The sequence below is a fragment of the Lycium ferocissimum genome, chromosome 11 (assembly GCF_029784015.1).
Source record: "Lycium ferocissimum isolate CSIRO_LF1 chromosome 11, AGI_CSIRO_Lferr_CH_V1, whole genome shotgun sequence".
NCBI lineage: Eukaryota > Viridiplantae > Streptophyta > Magnoliopsida > Solanales > Solanaceae > Lycium > Lycium ferocissimum.
The window spans coordinates 23,917,128-23,929,391 of record NC_081352.1 but is presented as its reverse complement, the minus strand read 5'-3'; the positions used below and the strand labels follow the sequence as shown (position 1 = coordinate 23,929,391).

The 12,264-nt window shown below is 35.4% G+C and overlaps 1 protein-coding gene across 1 annotated transcript; it reads left to right on the top strand.

Annotated features, from left to right (window-relative positions):
* The first annotated feature begins 2,210 nt into the window (after positions 1–2,210).
* LOC132036409 (small ribosomal subunit protein cS23-like) lies at positions 2,211–6,184 on the top strand. Its single transcript, XM_059426753.1, has 2 exons — positions 2,211–2,537; positions 5,749–6,184. The coding sequence occupies exons 1-2, from the start codon at positions 2,334–2,336 to the stop codon at positions 6,028–6,030; spliced, it is 486 nt and encodes a 161-aa protein (XP_059282736.1). The 5' UTR covers positions 2,211–2,333; the 3' UTR covers positions 6,031–6,184.
* The last annotated feature ends 6,080 nt before the right edge of the window (positions 6,185–12,264 follow it).

Below are 12,264 nucleotides of genomic sequence, written 5' to 3'. Positions count from 1 at the left end.
ACATTAACTCACTTCATTAGGAATAAAAATCATTCAATACATAAGCAAAACAAGAGTTTCAATCCAAACTTTAACAATGTATACTTCCATAAACAAGGTTCAAGTATAGAAATGAAATACTACACACTTAGATATTCAATACATAGCAAGGAATTGAAGAAATGAGTAAAGAGGTAAGAAATTTCTCATCAAAACTTCAAATCTTCAATCCCCAAATGTGGGTGTTGGAACCCTAGCTCTCCAAGTCTTGTAAATGGCCAAAGGTGAAATAATTTCACCAAGTCTTGCTTTTATAGTTGCCTAATTTTTCCAAATCCAAAAAAATGACAAAATATGCCCCAGATTTCAGTTTTTGCAGTTCTGCCCGTTTTTGCAACTCTGTCCCCTTTTTGCAAAACTGTCCAGTTTTGACAGTTTTGCAAATCTGTCCAATTTAGCCTCTTTTTGACTTTATTTTCACTTGGTTTCTTCCGATCACTTCTAAATCACATAAAACCTGTAAAATAAATGTAAACGATATTAAATGCACTATTTTCTCAATCAAACATAGCAAAAATTTAAGATTAAAGAAGAGATAAGTTGGTAAAATACCAACTTATCCAGGAGGGGGGGGGGGGTGGTGAAAAAACAAATAAAAAAATTAAAACTTTTTTTTTAAAAAAAATTTGGGGTGTGTGTGCGTGGGGGGGGGGGGGGGGGGGGGGGGCGATGAAAAAGCAAATAAAAAATATCAAAACTAAAAAAAAAAAAAAAAAAAAAAATGGGCGCGGGGGGTGAAAAAACCAATAAAGAAAATCAAAACTTTAAAAAAAAAAATTTTTTTGGGGGGGGAGGGTGGGAGGAAAAGGGGGTGGTGGTGAAAAAGCAAATAAAAAAATTAATTTTTTTTTTTTGTAAAATTTGGGGGGAAGGGGGTGTGGGGGTGGAGGAGGAGGAGGGGGTCTTTGGTGAAAAAGCGAATAAAAAATATCCAAACTTTCCTTTTAAAAAAAAAAAAATTTGGGTGGGGGGGGGGGGGGGAGGGATGGGTGGGAGGAGGAGAAGGGGCCTGGTGGGTGTTTTGGATTAAGTTGGGATCTTTTTGTATTTTATAAAAGATTAAGAAGTTTGAAAAAATATATTTTGGACCTAATCTTCTTAATCCCAAATTTAATTGGGTTTTATTTTGATGTGGTCCCCCACAAGTCACCTATACTAATTTCACAACTAAAATGTCACCTTTAGTTAAATCTTCCATGTAACTAAGTACTACAAATAATTATGTTAAATCATTAAATCTAACTTTATATTTTTAGAATAACTTTTTTTTTTATTAAAAATAAGATCAAGAGAAATTTAATGGTAATTTAAGAATTGCTAAAGAAAATTTGATCGATAGAGTACTTTTCCGGTACCAAATGAGTTCTTCGAAGTTATTATCATCACCATTTTAGATTATCTTTGTGCATAGTTATTTTTATTAGATGACATCATCAATATTAACAAATTTTTTAGCATTTTAAAGGGCTTAAAATTGATTATCTTGACCAAATTGATTGTGTCAACCTAAGTAAAAATGAAATAAATTAGGGGCAAGGGTGGCTCAGTTGGTTGATCCCCCTCGGCGGAAAAAAACACTGTTTTTACAAGGTTAAAATTATTTTTTATGTATATATAGTAGATGTTGAACCCCCTTAGGCTTCTTCGTATGTTTACTTTTTTATATTTCGAACCCCCTCGGCGGGAATCCTGGCTCCGCCACTGATTGTAAGATAAGACATGCAACCTATAAACCAAAGGCAATGACAAATATGTCGAAAAAGTATAATAAAGGGCAAATATTGTCAAATTAGGCCTAACTTACGCCCCAATAGTTAGCTCAAATGGAGTAGCATTGCCCAAACTTTATAAGGAGCTCAGATTCTCGTCCGTCATCGATGTGTTACATTATCTTCAAACATGTCGAAAAAGTATGGAATGACAAATATAACTTTTTTTAGGGTACAAGGGCAAATATACTCCCTCCGTCCCATTTTATACGAAGGTGTTTGACTTGACACAAAGTTTAAGAAATCAAGAAAGACTTTTAAAATTTATGGTCTAAAACAAATCATAAACTTATAATTTGGGACGGAGGAAGTAACAAGTCAATTTTGAAGTGGCTAGACTTATAAAAATGTAGGAACTTCGGCTATGCCTTAAATAGGATCCAAAATAGGCTATTTCTGCACTTGTCCCAAAATACATCCCTCGGACCTTATTTTCTTATCTGGACTTTGGACTCAATACAAACACAAAGTATTTCTTTGATGTATACATAAAAAAACATAGGAAGATAAAATTATCAGGTGAAGATGAATTTATCAATGGCTACAGTAAATTGGGTTCCCTCATTTTCTTCTTCTCAGAAGCAATTTTTACAACCCAAAATTGTGTCCTTTACAAAGCGCCATTCACTTTCTCCAAGAAATCATGGCGTCTTTGCTACCTCAGCTGTAAGTTTTGCTCAAGAAACATCAACCCATGATTCTATTTCCTCAAATTCTCTTCAAAAAGAGGTAATTTTCTCCACTCTCTATCTTATTTTACATGGTTCAATTCTTTAATGTTGATGACATTTAGTTTGAATTCTATTATTGCAAAGTAAGGACCAACTTCAGTCTTGTACTCCTTCCGTCTCAATTTATGTGATATAGTTTGACTAGACACGGAGTTTAAGAAATAAAGAAAGACTTTTAAAACTTGTGAGTTAAAACAAGCCATATATATTTGTGTGGTGAAGGTAAATCGGGAAGTTTTAAGTTAAATTATTTTTTTAAATATAGAAATGTATCTATTCTGTTTTTAAACTTATTAAAAAGAAAAGTGTATCACATAGAATGAGACAGAGATAGAGGGAGTACATTTTTACACTAATTTTTTTTTTCCGACTTATTTCTTACCTTTCCTCTCACACTTGTTGCTTGTTTTCTTGATTGCTTGAGCACTCAACTAAAATGAACCACCTCTATTTATAGTTAATGATGATGCAATAATCTTGTTAAGGGAATTTACTACTCTATTCTAGGAACTAACTATTTCTAGAATTAATCTTGAAATCTCATTCTAGAGTTGTTCTTAGAATTCTCTTGAATTGCTTGAAGATGCTAGAGAAGTAAACAATCTAGAAAGTAAAGTTGGTGATGATTTATTTTAGTTTTTAGGCATACTACATAAACAGGTCCTCAAACTTGGCATCAACTGACAAGTATGCCCTCCAACTTTGGTTGTGCACAAGTAGGCACCTCAACTTGTATAAAGTTAAACATGTAAACACAAATGCTGATTTGGCACATCAATTTTGGAGGTGTCTGGATGATCATTTTGTAAGTTGGAGTGCTCAACTGACAAAGTGGAGACAATTTGAGGTTCCTACTTGTGCACACACAAAAGTGATGGGCATACTTGACAGCTGAGGCCAAGTTTGAGGGCATGTTTATGTATTATGCTATTATTTTAACATTTACCTTTTTGTTGAATTGTGTGAAGTGAACCATTGTCTAAAAGTTTAAAAGATTTTGCACCCATGTTGTGTCCTAACAGTCACTAGAACTAGAATAAAGACAATTAGAACCATGGAAGATCATGTAATAATCCAGTAAAGGCAAAAAAGAAAAATATGAGATTTCTTCCTATACATCTAATCCTAGTGTTACCAGGCACTTGTACTAGTGGGAAGATGTCGGTGTCCGGTGGATTAATTGAGGTGCTCACCCGGGTTACTATTTTGAAAAGAAAAGTTGTAAGCTATGATAGTGGAGAATATTTATTAATGGGAAAAGGCCAATCTGTTTCAGTTTTTGGCACAAAAATGCCCTCACCGTTAGCCGATTGCCCCAGCTTGAATGAAAAATGACCAATTTCGCCCCTAAACTATTCGAAATGTGACAATTTTGTCTTCCATTCCCTAGAGTTCAGGGGAGAAATCGGCCCTTTTCCCATTTCACTATAAATGTGGTAAAATTTAAGATAAGTTAGCATTCGTATGGTGAACTTTCCAGGGATAACAAAAGAGGGATGAACAAGCTAAGAAAATAAATCGTTGGCTTAAAATTTGGAGATACTACAAATAACTATGCCAATCATAGCAACGGCATACTTAAGGGGGCAAAAATGAGAAATTTAAGCAAGGCGACATTATCAAAGAAGTTCTAAAACCTCAAGGCCAGATTTATAAATATTATTGAATGGGAACAAATATTTTATACAAATACATTCTTTGATACAAAGTTATTGATTAATTGATTGGTTGTAGGAGGGTTTTGCAAAATTTAAGAGAGAACTCAATTATTACTAAAAAATGTTTTTTTGTTCGGACTTCGGAGACTGAAAGAAAGTTGAGGCCTCCTAGGTTAGTATCCCTAACTTTTGTGCTAAAATGGAGGCATAGGACTTAAAAGTATATAGTGTTCATACCCAGTGTAATCCCGCAAGTGGGGTCTGGGGAGGGTAGGATGTAAGCAGACTTTACCCTACCTTTGTGGGATAGAGAGGTTGTTTCCGATAAGGACTTAAAAGTATATATTATATAAAAATAGGAGTGTTAGGTTAATTTTTCTAACATTTAATATCTGAGCCTTACAACTTGACGTAAGTCCTATAGAAAGAAAGGTCAAATATGAAAATGCATCTTTTATCATTATTAGATTGTGATATTCTCTTTTAGTTTATATTTTCAATGAGTTCTGGTTTAGTGGTTAAGTAATAGCTTAACGTGAAAGTGTTGAGGTAGTTTAAGTTGATCAAAGTGTGATTCAGTTATATTATAACATTCGATCTCTCCTTATTAAAAGGGCAGCCCGGTGCATTAAGCTCCCGCTATGCGCGGGGTCCGGGGAAGGGCCGGGCCACAAGGGTCTATTGTACGCGGCCTTACCTTGCATTTCTGCAAGAGGCTGTTTCCACGGCTCGAATCTGTGGCCTCCTGGTCACATGGAAAGAGGTCTTGCTCCTTATTAGTGTGCATGAAATATTCTAATTAACTTTTTACTATGTGAACACCGTATATAACTTTTTCCAGTTGACAATAGGAAAGAGGTCTTGCTTCAAAAACAAGTTGAATTAATATATGAAGATTTGCGATCAAGAACAAGTATTTAAATATTCATTAATCAGAAATCAAATGAAAAAAAAAAAAAGATTGCTAGGGATATTACAATGTGCTAAAAATGATTAGAGGTCCAATTTCATTGGTTCCAAATATTTGGGGATGATATTGACCGAGTTGTAGGGAATGGAGGATAAAATTGACCCATTTTGAATATTGTTCAGGGGAAAAATTGGCCTTTTCCATCCGATTTGGCACAACCTTTAGTGAGGAGGGCTTTTGTGAGCCAATTGGCTCACGACGATATCATTTTTGTTAAAAAAAGGGAATGGAGGACAAAAGTTGTCCTATTTCAAATAGTTCAGGGGCAAATTGACCCTTTTATCTTTATTTATTTTATTATGTCAGCAAGACTGCAACAGTCCTCTGTGTTTGATTTGTTTCTGACTCTTTTCTTGGACCAAATTGATGGATGACGGTTTAAACCAGTACATCCCACCTGCTTTAGTGCTATGTTGGGTGAATGTCTCGTTTAAAAGTTTAAGCGGTTACAGAGGGAATGCTTTTACTTATTTCGTTATGTTTGCAAAATCTTTATTTTGGTGGTTGATTCTTATTTATTTAGTTATATTTGCAACATTTTCGTTTTGGTTTTTGACACTTGCAATCTGCCGGATTTACAGAAGCTCGGAGTGGTGGTTAAGCCACTGGAGAAATGTAGGCTAGTGTTGAAGTTTATTTGGATGGAGAAAAACATTGGAATTTCACTAGACCAAGTAATTCCAGGTCATGGCACGATTCCATTGAGCCCGTATTATTTTTGGCCTAGGAAAGATGCTTGGGAGGAACTTAAAGTCATGTTGGAGAGTAAACCCTGGATATCTCAGAAGCAGGTGATTATTCTTCTTAATCAGGCCACTGATATCATTAACTTGTGGCAACAGAGTGGTGGTGATTTAGCTTAAGCCTTCATAGCACAGCAAGATTTATCGTGCTGCCACTGTACGTCATCATTTTTTTGTTGCTATCATGCTTATTATGTGGCATATGTTGTTGTAACTTGTTACACTTGAAAGATCAGTTGAATTTATTCAATTTGCTTGTTCTGATTTTCCGCTATATTTTTTTAGTTTTGGATGATATTGTAAACTATGTAGCTTATGGTTCAGCCTTGGTTCTTCTTCATGAATATTAACATCTAACACAAAAAAAAATAAAAAAAATAAAAAAAAAAAAAAAAATTGTAATGGTAGGAATTTGGCTATTAATTGAGTTAGCATATGACATGAGATAAATCTAGATAAGAATACCTTTTGCCTCATTTGGAACTTTATTAAGATCCATTTCCTACAAAATGCATTGTGTGTGTGCTTTTTTCTTTTTGCACAACGCATTGTGTTTGTCGTTAGGATACTCAGGATATCTTAAGTTAGGCCTTGAGGAATTGTCACAAACCTCATTGTCTTCGTTACTAATTGTGATTGGTGAAGATCTGATTACGCACTTTCTTTAATACCAAATATCCTTTTATAATTCCATGGTGTTTCAGTTGAATGAATATTTTCATTCTATCCATTATATTAACTGGAGGAAAGAGAAGCATTTGTTAACTCCTGACATTTCTTTGATAAGGTGATCAATTTTAGACTGAAATGGAAAATTCTTGTGTACAAGATGTTACAAAAGGATCTTCATATAATAACTCTGAACAAAAAGAAAAGAATATTGATATGAAAGTTATCTGTGATTTATTTGAAAAGTATTCTTCTGAACTCCATAATTGTGTAATCGATGCCTTTGTTTACTGATCTATATTCACTTGCACGTCTTCTGTTTACTTAAATAATATTATTTCTTTTTGGGTCCTTGTGGACTTAGTGGTGGAGCTACATAAACACCCTTCGACGGAAAATTACACTGTGTATATAGGAATTATACTGCATGTAGAGGTCAAAAATTACTTTTACTTAGATATATATTAAATCTTGAACACCCTTGATGAAATTCTTGGCTTTGCCAGTGCCTGTGGTATCCCGTATCTCTCAACAACTTGGTCCTTACACAATCCCATATATTCGGTCACATGAAAGCGAATATGTTTTTCTATCAGTCATGTTTGAAACTCTAGTATCGTCTCACTACTGGTCTTGATTAAGCACGGATAACCAACAACACTTGTTGTTAATGCTGCTGCTATTGCATGACCTGCTGATGGAGAGTGTCAGGCGATTGGATTATTTGACTAACATCTAAAATTCATTTGCTGAAGCTGCTTATGTGCTTTGTTAATATCCCTCTTCACCTGTAATAATCAAAATGTCATGCCATTTGACATTTCACGTCTATAAGTTTTGGTTTCCATCTTAAAAACTTCAATCCCGTTCTTTTTCATTTTCACCTTCAACCTTCCTGATGACATCTGATAAGAAATCTCAACCACTAGACAGAGAATGCTTCCACTTTCAGCAACAATATCATTTAGCAATTTATGTCTTTTTTTTTTTCTAAATCTTACTTGCTGTTTTGAATGCTTTGGCATCGTCTGGAGAAGTTTCATGATCAAATCCATTTGAGAAGTCAGTCTTTAGTGATTTGGGGGCATGAGAATACGTGACTGTTGTTCAGTTCCTATCTCTTGATGAACGCAACGATTACCTTTTAAGTGACTGTCATTGAGTTCCTATCTCTGGATGCATGCAACGATTACCTTTTATTTCAACGTGCAAATTGGTTCCGGTGTGTGGAGGTGAAAATTTCCCCAAGTTCGTGCTGCTCTGTGGAATTCACCAATGTTGAAGCTGAAAGAATTCACTAGTAAAATATCACTATTTTCCCACTGAATGTTCAGTGGTAGTAGCGTTTTTACGCAGAAAATTAGTAAATTTTCAGGATTTTCAGTGGGAGCCTGTTTCCCACGATGCGTTTTCCAAGTGAGTTGGTTCGGTGGAATGAAGTGGGAAAATCATGTTTTATAACACAAATTTCTCATTGAATGTCGATGAAAAAACGTCTGTTTCTAGTAGTAAGCTTGAGAATGATAAAGTTTGTATTGATTATGGCATGGTTAGCAAGTGTTGTCACATTTGATGTGCTGAACTCTTTTATCAATGAGTTCCATGTTATTGTTTGATTTTTCTCCCTTGCTGTGATCTCCAGTATGCACGTGCTTGGAAGGCTGAAAACCTACATTAACTAGAGAATGGAGTGGAATCTTGTGTGGATATATACACCAAAGTTTTAAGTGAAGTTTCATTGATAAAACTCCTTCAGTCCCTTCAATTTTTTTAGGCGAAAGTCATAAGCGGCCCCCTAAACTTGTCCTGAGATTCTTCATAGCCACTTAAACTTTCTGTTGTTCCAATTGGCCCCCTAAACCAGTATGAATTTGAACCATTTAGATACTTTTTTGACAACCAGCAAAAAATATAAGGTGTGTGTGATACACTCGCGATGACGTGGCAAAAAAACTAATTAAAAAGTGACATGTGGCATTAGGATCCAAAATAATTATTAAAAATAACAAATATAACAAAAAAAAAAAAAAAAAACTAAAAACGTTGTTGTAGATGTGCAATGTCATTCTCTTCAGAATGGCATTGCCTTTGACCCCAAATTCTGGCTACCTCGCCGTCGCCGCCGCCTGAGAGTTCACCGGTGACGATTCCGGTGTTTGATCGACCTGGGAATTTGCAGGGAGGTGTGCCATGATGTGGGGAGTAATCCCCAACACTCAAACTTGGACGAATTTGACCGCTTATAGGTCGAAATTGAGGATTAAACTGAGGCGACCCACCTGCGATTCTCCCAATATTCGCCTAAGCAGATCTCGCAAATTGAAAGGTGGAATTGTGTGAAACTTTGTGAGCAGGTGGATTAGGATATGGGGAATCTTCTCCAACACTTGGAATTACTCGAATCAAATCAGCCTTGGATTGGGAAATAATTTCATGAGCCCAACGCCACTGTTCATCAGAAATCGCGTGAGGAGTCGTGATTTCTCCAGGCAAATTCCCCGTGTTGTGGAATGAATTTTGGGATGATTCTTGTTGGGTTTTGTGCGCAATTAAAGGGCGCTTCATATGGGACTGGTCCGGTGGTTCAATTCCACCGGACGGTGGCACTGTGGCCATATCGCCGTTTTTGTGGGGGGGGGGGGGAACTGTAGCCACTTAGAGAGAAGGGAGAGCGTTTTTAGAGAGAGAAGAAACACAGAAAAAATTAAATTGGAACGAAAAGAAGAAGAAATAAAAAAAATGGAAAAATAGGCAAAATAATGCCTTCCACGCGCCTATTTTGTGTGTATTACACACACTTTGTCATATCAGCAAAAGGTGTTTAATCGGTTCAAATGTGTACTGGTTTAGGTATCAAATTAGAACAATCGTCAGTTGAGGTGACTTTGAGGAATATGTGGACAAGTTTAGGGGGCCGCTTATGACTTTCGCCATTTTTTGAAGTATTAATGTGTTTCAAGGTGAATCTAACAATTCACTCCTAATCACTGATGACCTTGCATTTAAACTTGACGAGTTTGACCTATAATGTTCTTAAAACTAAATTCATTGTACTTTTGAAATTATAGTTACAGATTAATATTTGCTCGAAAGCTCCATTAGGTATATTGCCACCACTAGTTTTTTAACATGTGCCTATGTAAATTATGGTGAAGTAACCAAGAAACCTGTTAAATGAATTATAACACTAATTAAACGTTAATAGGAAATGATGAATTTCATACCCATGAATATCATTTTGTACTTTAAAGTGTTTCAAGAAATGCCATAATGAAGAAGAATAGGTTGCTTAGGGAGTACCTAACTATATTTAGTCAATATAAAATAACGAAGTTATATGCCCATCAATAATAATTAAAGAAGAAGACTAAAGTATAAGGAGTCGTTTGGTTGGTGGGATGAGATAGACAATGATATCCCATGAGTTGGGATATCACATGGGCTTCTATCCCACGTTCTATAACCAATCCCAATATTTTAATACAAATGGTGGGATAAAATAATCTTGAGACTAATTAATACTCATAATCAAACGGATCATAAAATAATTCCACATTTTTTCCAAAACTATTATTTTATACCACCAACAAACGACCTCGGAAGAATATAGTAGGACACACAAATAAAAATTGATGAGTAATCGATCCTAATTAGTCTTTTCGTTAAAGTTTTTGTTTTGAAATATTTGACCCATTAAAAGCACGAAATCATTTATTATTTTTTCAAAATTTATCCTTGCCGTTCCTCCTAATAGAGTGTTGATAAGTATTAATCCTTATAGTTGAGACGATTAAATATTTTTTTTAGAAAGTGTAAATTTAAAACACAAATAATATGGATCAGGGTATGTATTTTACCTTAGATCTCTCTTAATCCTTTTAGTTTGTCACATTAGTCCGAAGATTTAGGCCATAATATTCTCTCTCTGCACCCCACCCCCTTTTTTTTTTTTTTTTTTTTTTTTTTTTCAATTTCACGGAACTACTGTTCCACTTCAAGGAACTGAATAATGATTAAATAGTCATTTATGGACAAGTGAATATAATGATTAATTAGTCATTTATGGACAAGTGAATAATAATATACGTTTGGTAATTTGGTTTGCAGGTAGGCATTGGCTAACTGGTAAATAGTCATTTAAGGATAAGTGAATAATAATCTAGCTAAATATATTTATTAATCACGCACAAGTACATAAGTACAGAAGACCAAATTAATCAGTAGTGATTATTAAATTATTGTGATAAAAAATCTCTCATCTAATAGAGGCGGATTCAGACTTAGTGACTTTGATTTTTAAGGTTTTTAATATTGAACTTATGGTGCTTATGAATTTATAAGTTTGGAAGTTGAAATTCTAGTGATTTTTCATTTTGATATCAGTGTTTCACAAAAATTGTCAGGATCCAATTTACTAAGTCGCGCGGGCACCTAACATTTCCCACCTCGGTAGGCGAATCCTTAACCAATCGTTATTCCATACAATAAGAATATAGCAAAGCGGAATCATAAGTCTAAATCATATTAATATAAATAAAGTGCGGAAACCATAAATACGTCCCCCAGATCTGATTTGAATAATACAAGAGCACTAAATGATATGTCTCAAAAATGCAAGTCTCAATATAACAAAATGTCTCTTAATAGGAAATAAAGACAATAAAATAGAAGAGTCTCCGGGTAGCGGCCATCAGATGCTCACCCTAGAATGCTCGCAAGTTTGCCTCGGGATCAGTCTCAAGGGGAGGAAGCCGACCCAATCACGTACTCTGCACTCATAAAAGAATGCAGTAAGGTAGAATCAGTACGACAACACATACTGAGTAGGCATCATAGGCCGACAACAGTTAGATAACATATGCAAAATAAAGAGACCGAAAGATAGGCATGCTCACAAACGAATACAACTCAAAACAATCCAAGCATATAATATCTGGTAGCCGTTGCCAAGCCTAGCATATCACTACAATCCACTACAAATCTGATATACAATCTCAAGAATCACTGTAGGATCCCAATATCAATAAACAAGTCCAAGAACAATAGCATATGTAAGTATGAGATGAATGCAATGCATATGCAGTGATACACACACGCTTCGAGTAGAATATCTCGTCGCCTCTACAGTCATGACCCATGGGGGACTGCTAAGTCCAATGTACCGATTGTGGCACGTAGCCCTATCCAATAGTCAATGTTGCGGAACATGCAACCCGATCTCAGTCAATGTTGCTGTACGTGCAACCCGATCCAAATAAGTGTTGCGGCACGCAACCCGATCCTAATATAATTGTAAGAATGAGTGAATGCATGATAACAATGCTAATCAAGAATATAAGAATCATCGGGTCACACATGACACATACAAGCATCACAATATCAAAAACATGTCTTTCCTTTCCTTCCCAACAACCTCAACATGGATGAATACACTCTCCCAACTATAAGTAATCACTAACTATCAATTTAGAAGTAATCATGTGGCGACAAGCCATAAATCAGAAGAAGACAACAATCTCAATAGCACAAAATAAGGCGACAAGCCATAGTCAACAACAATGCCAACCTAAGTAATCCATCCCAAACTCCATACCCGAAGATTTACATGCTTTCTCTAACAATCCCTAACTCTACATATGATTCGCTAATCGAAGTCTAACCAAAGGGTAAGCCGTTAACCTACCT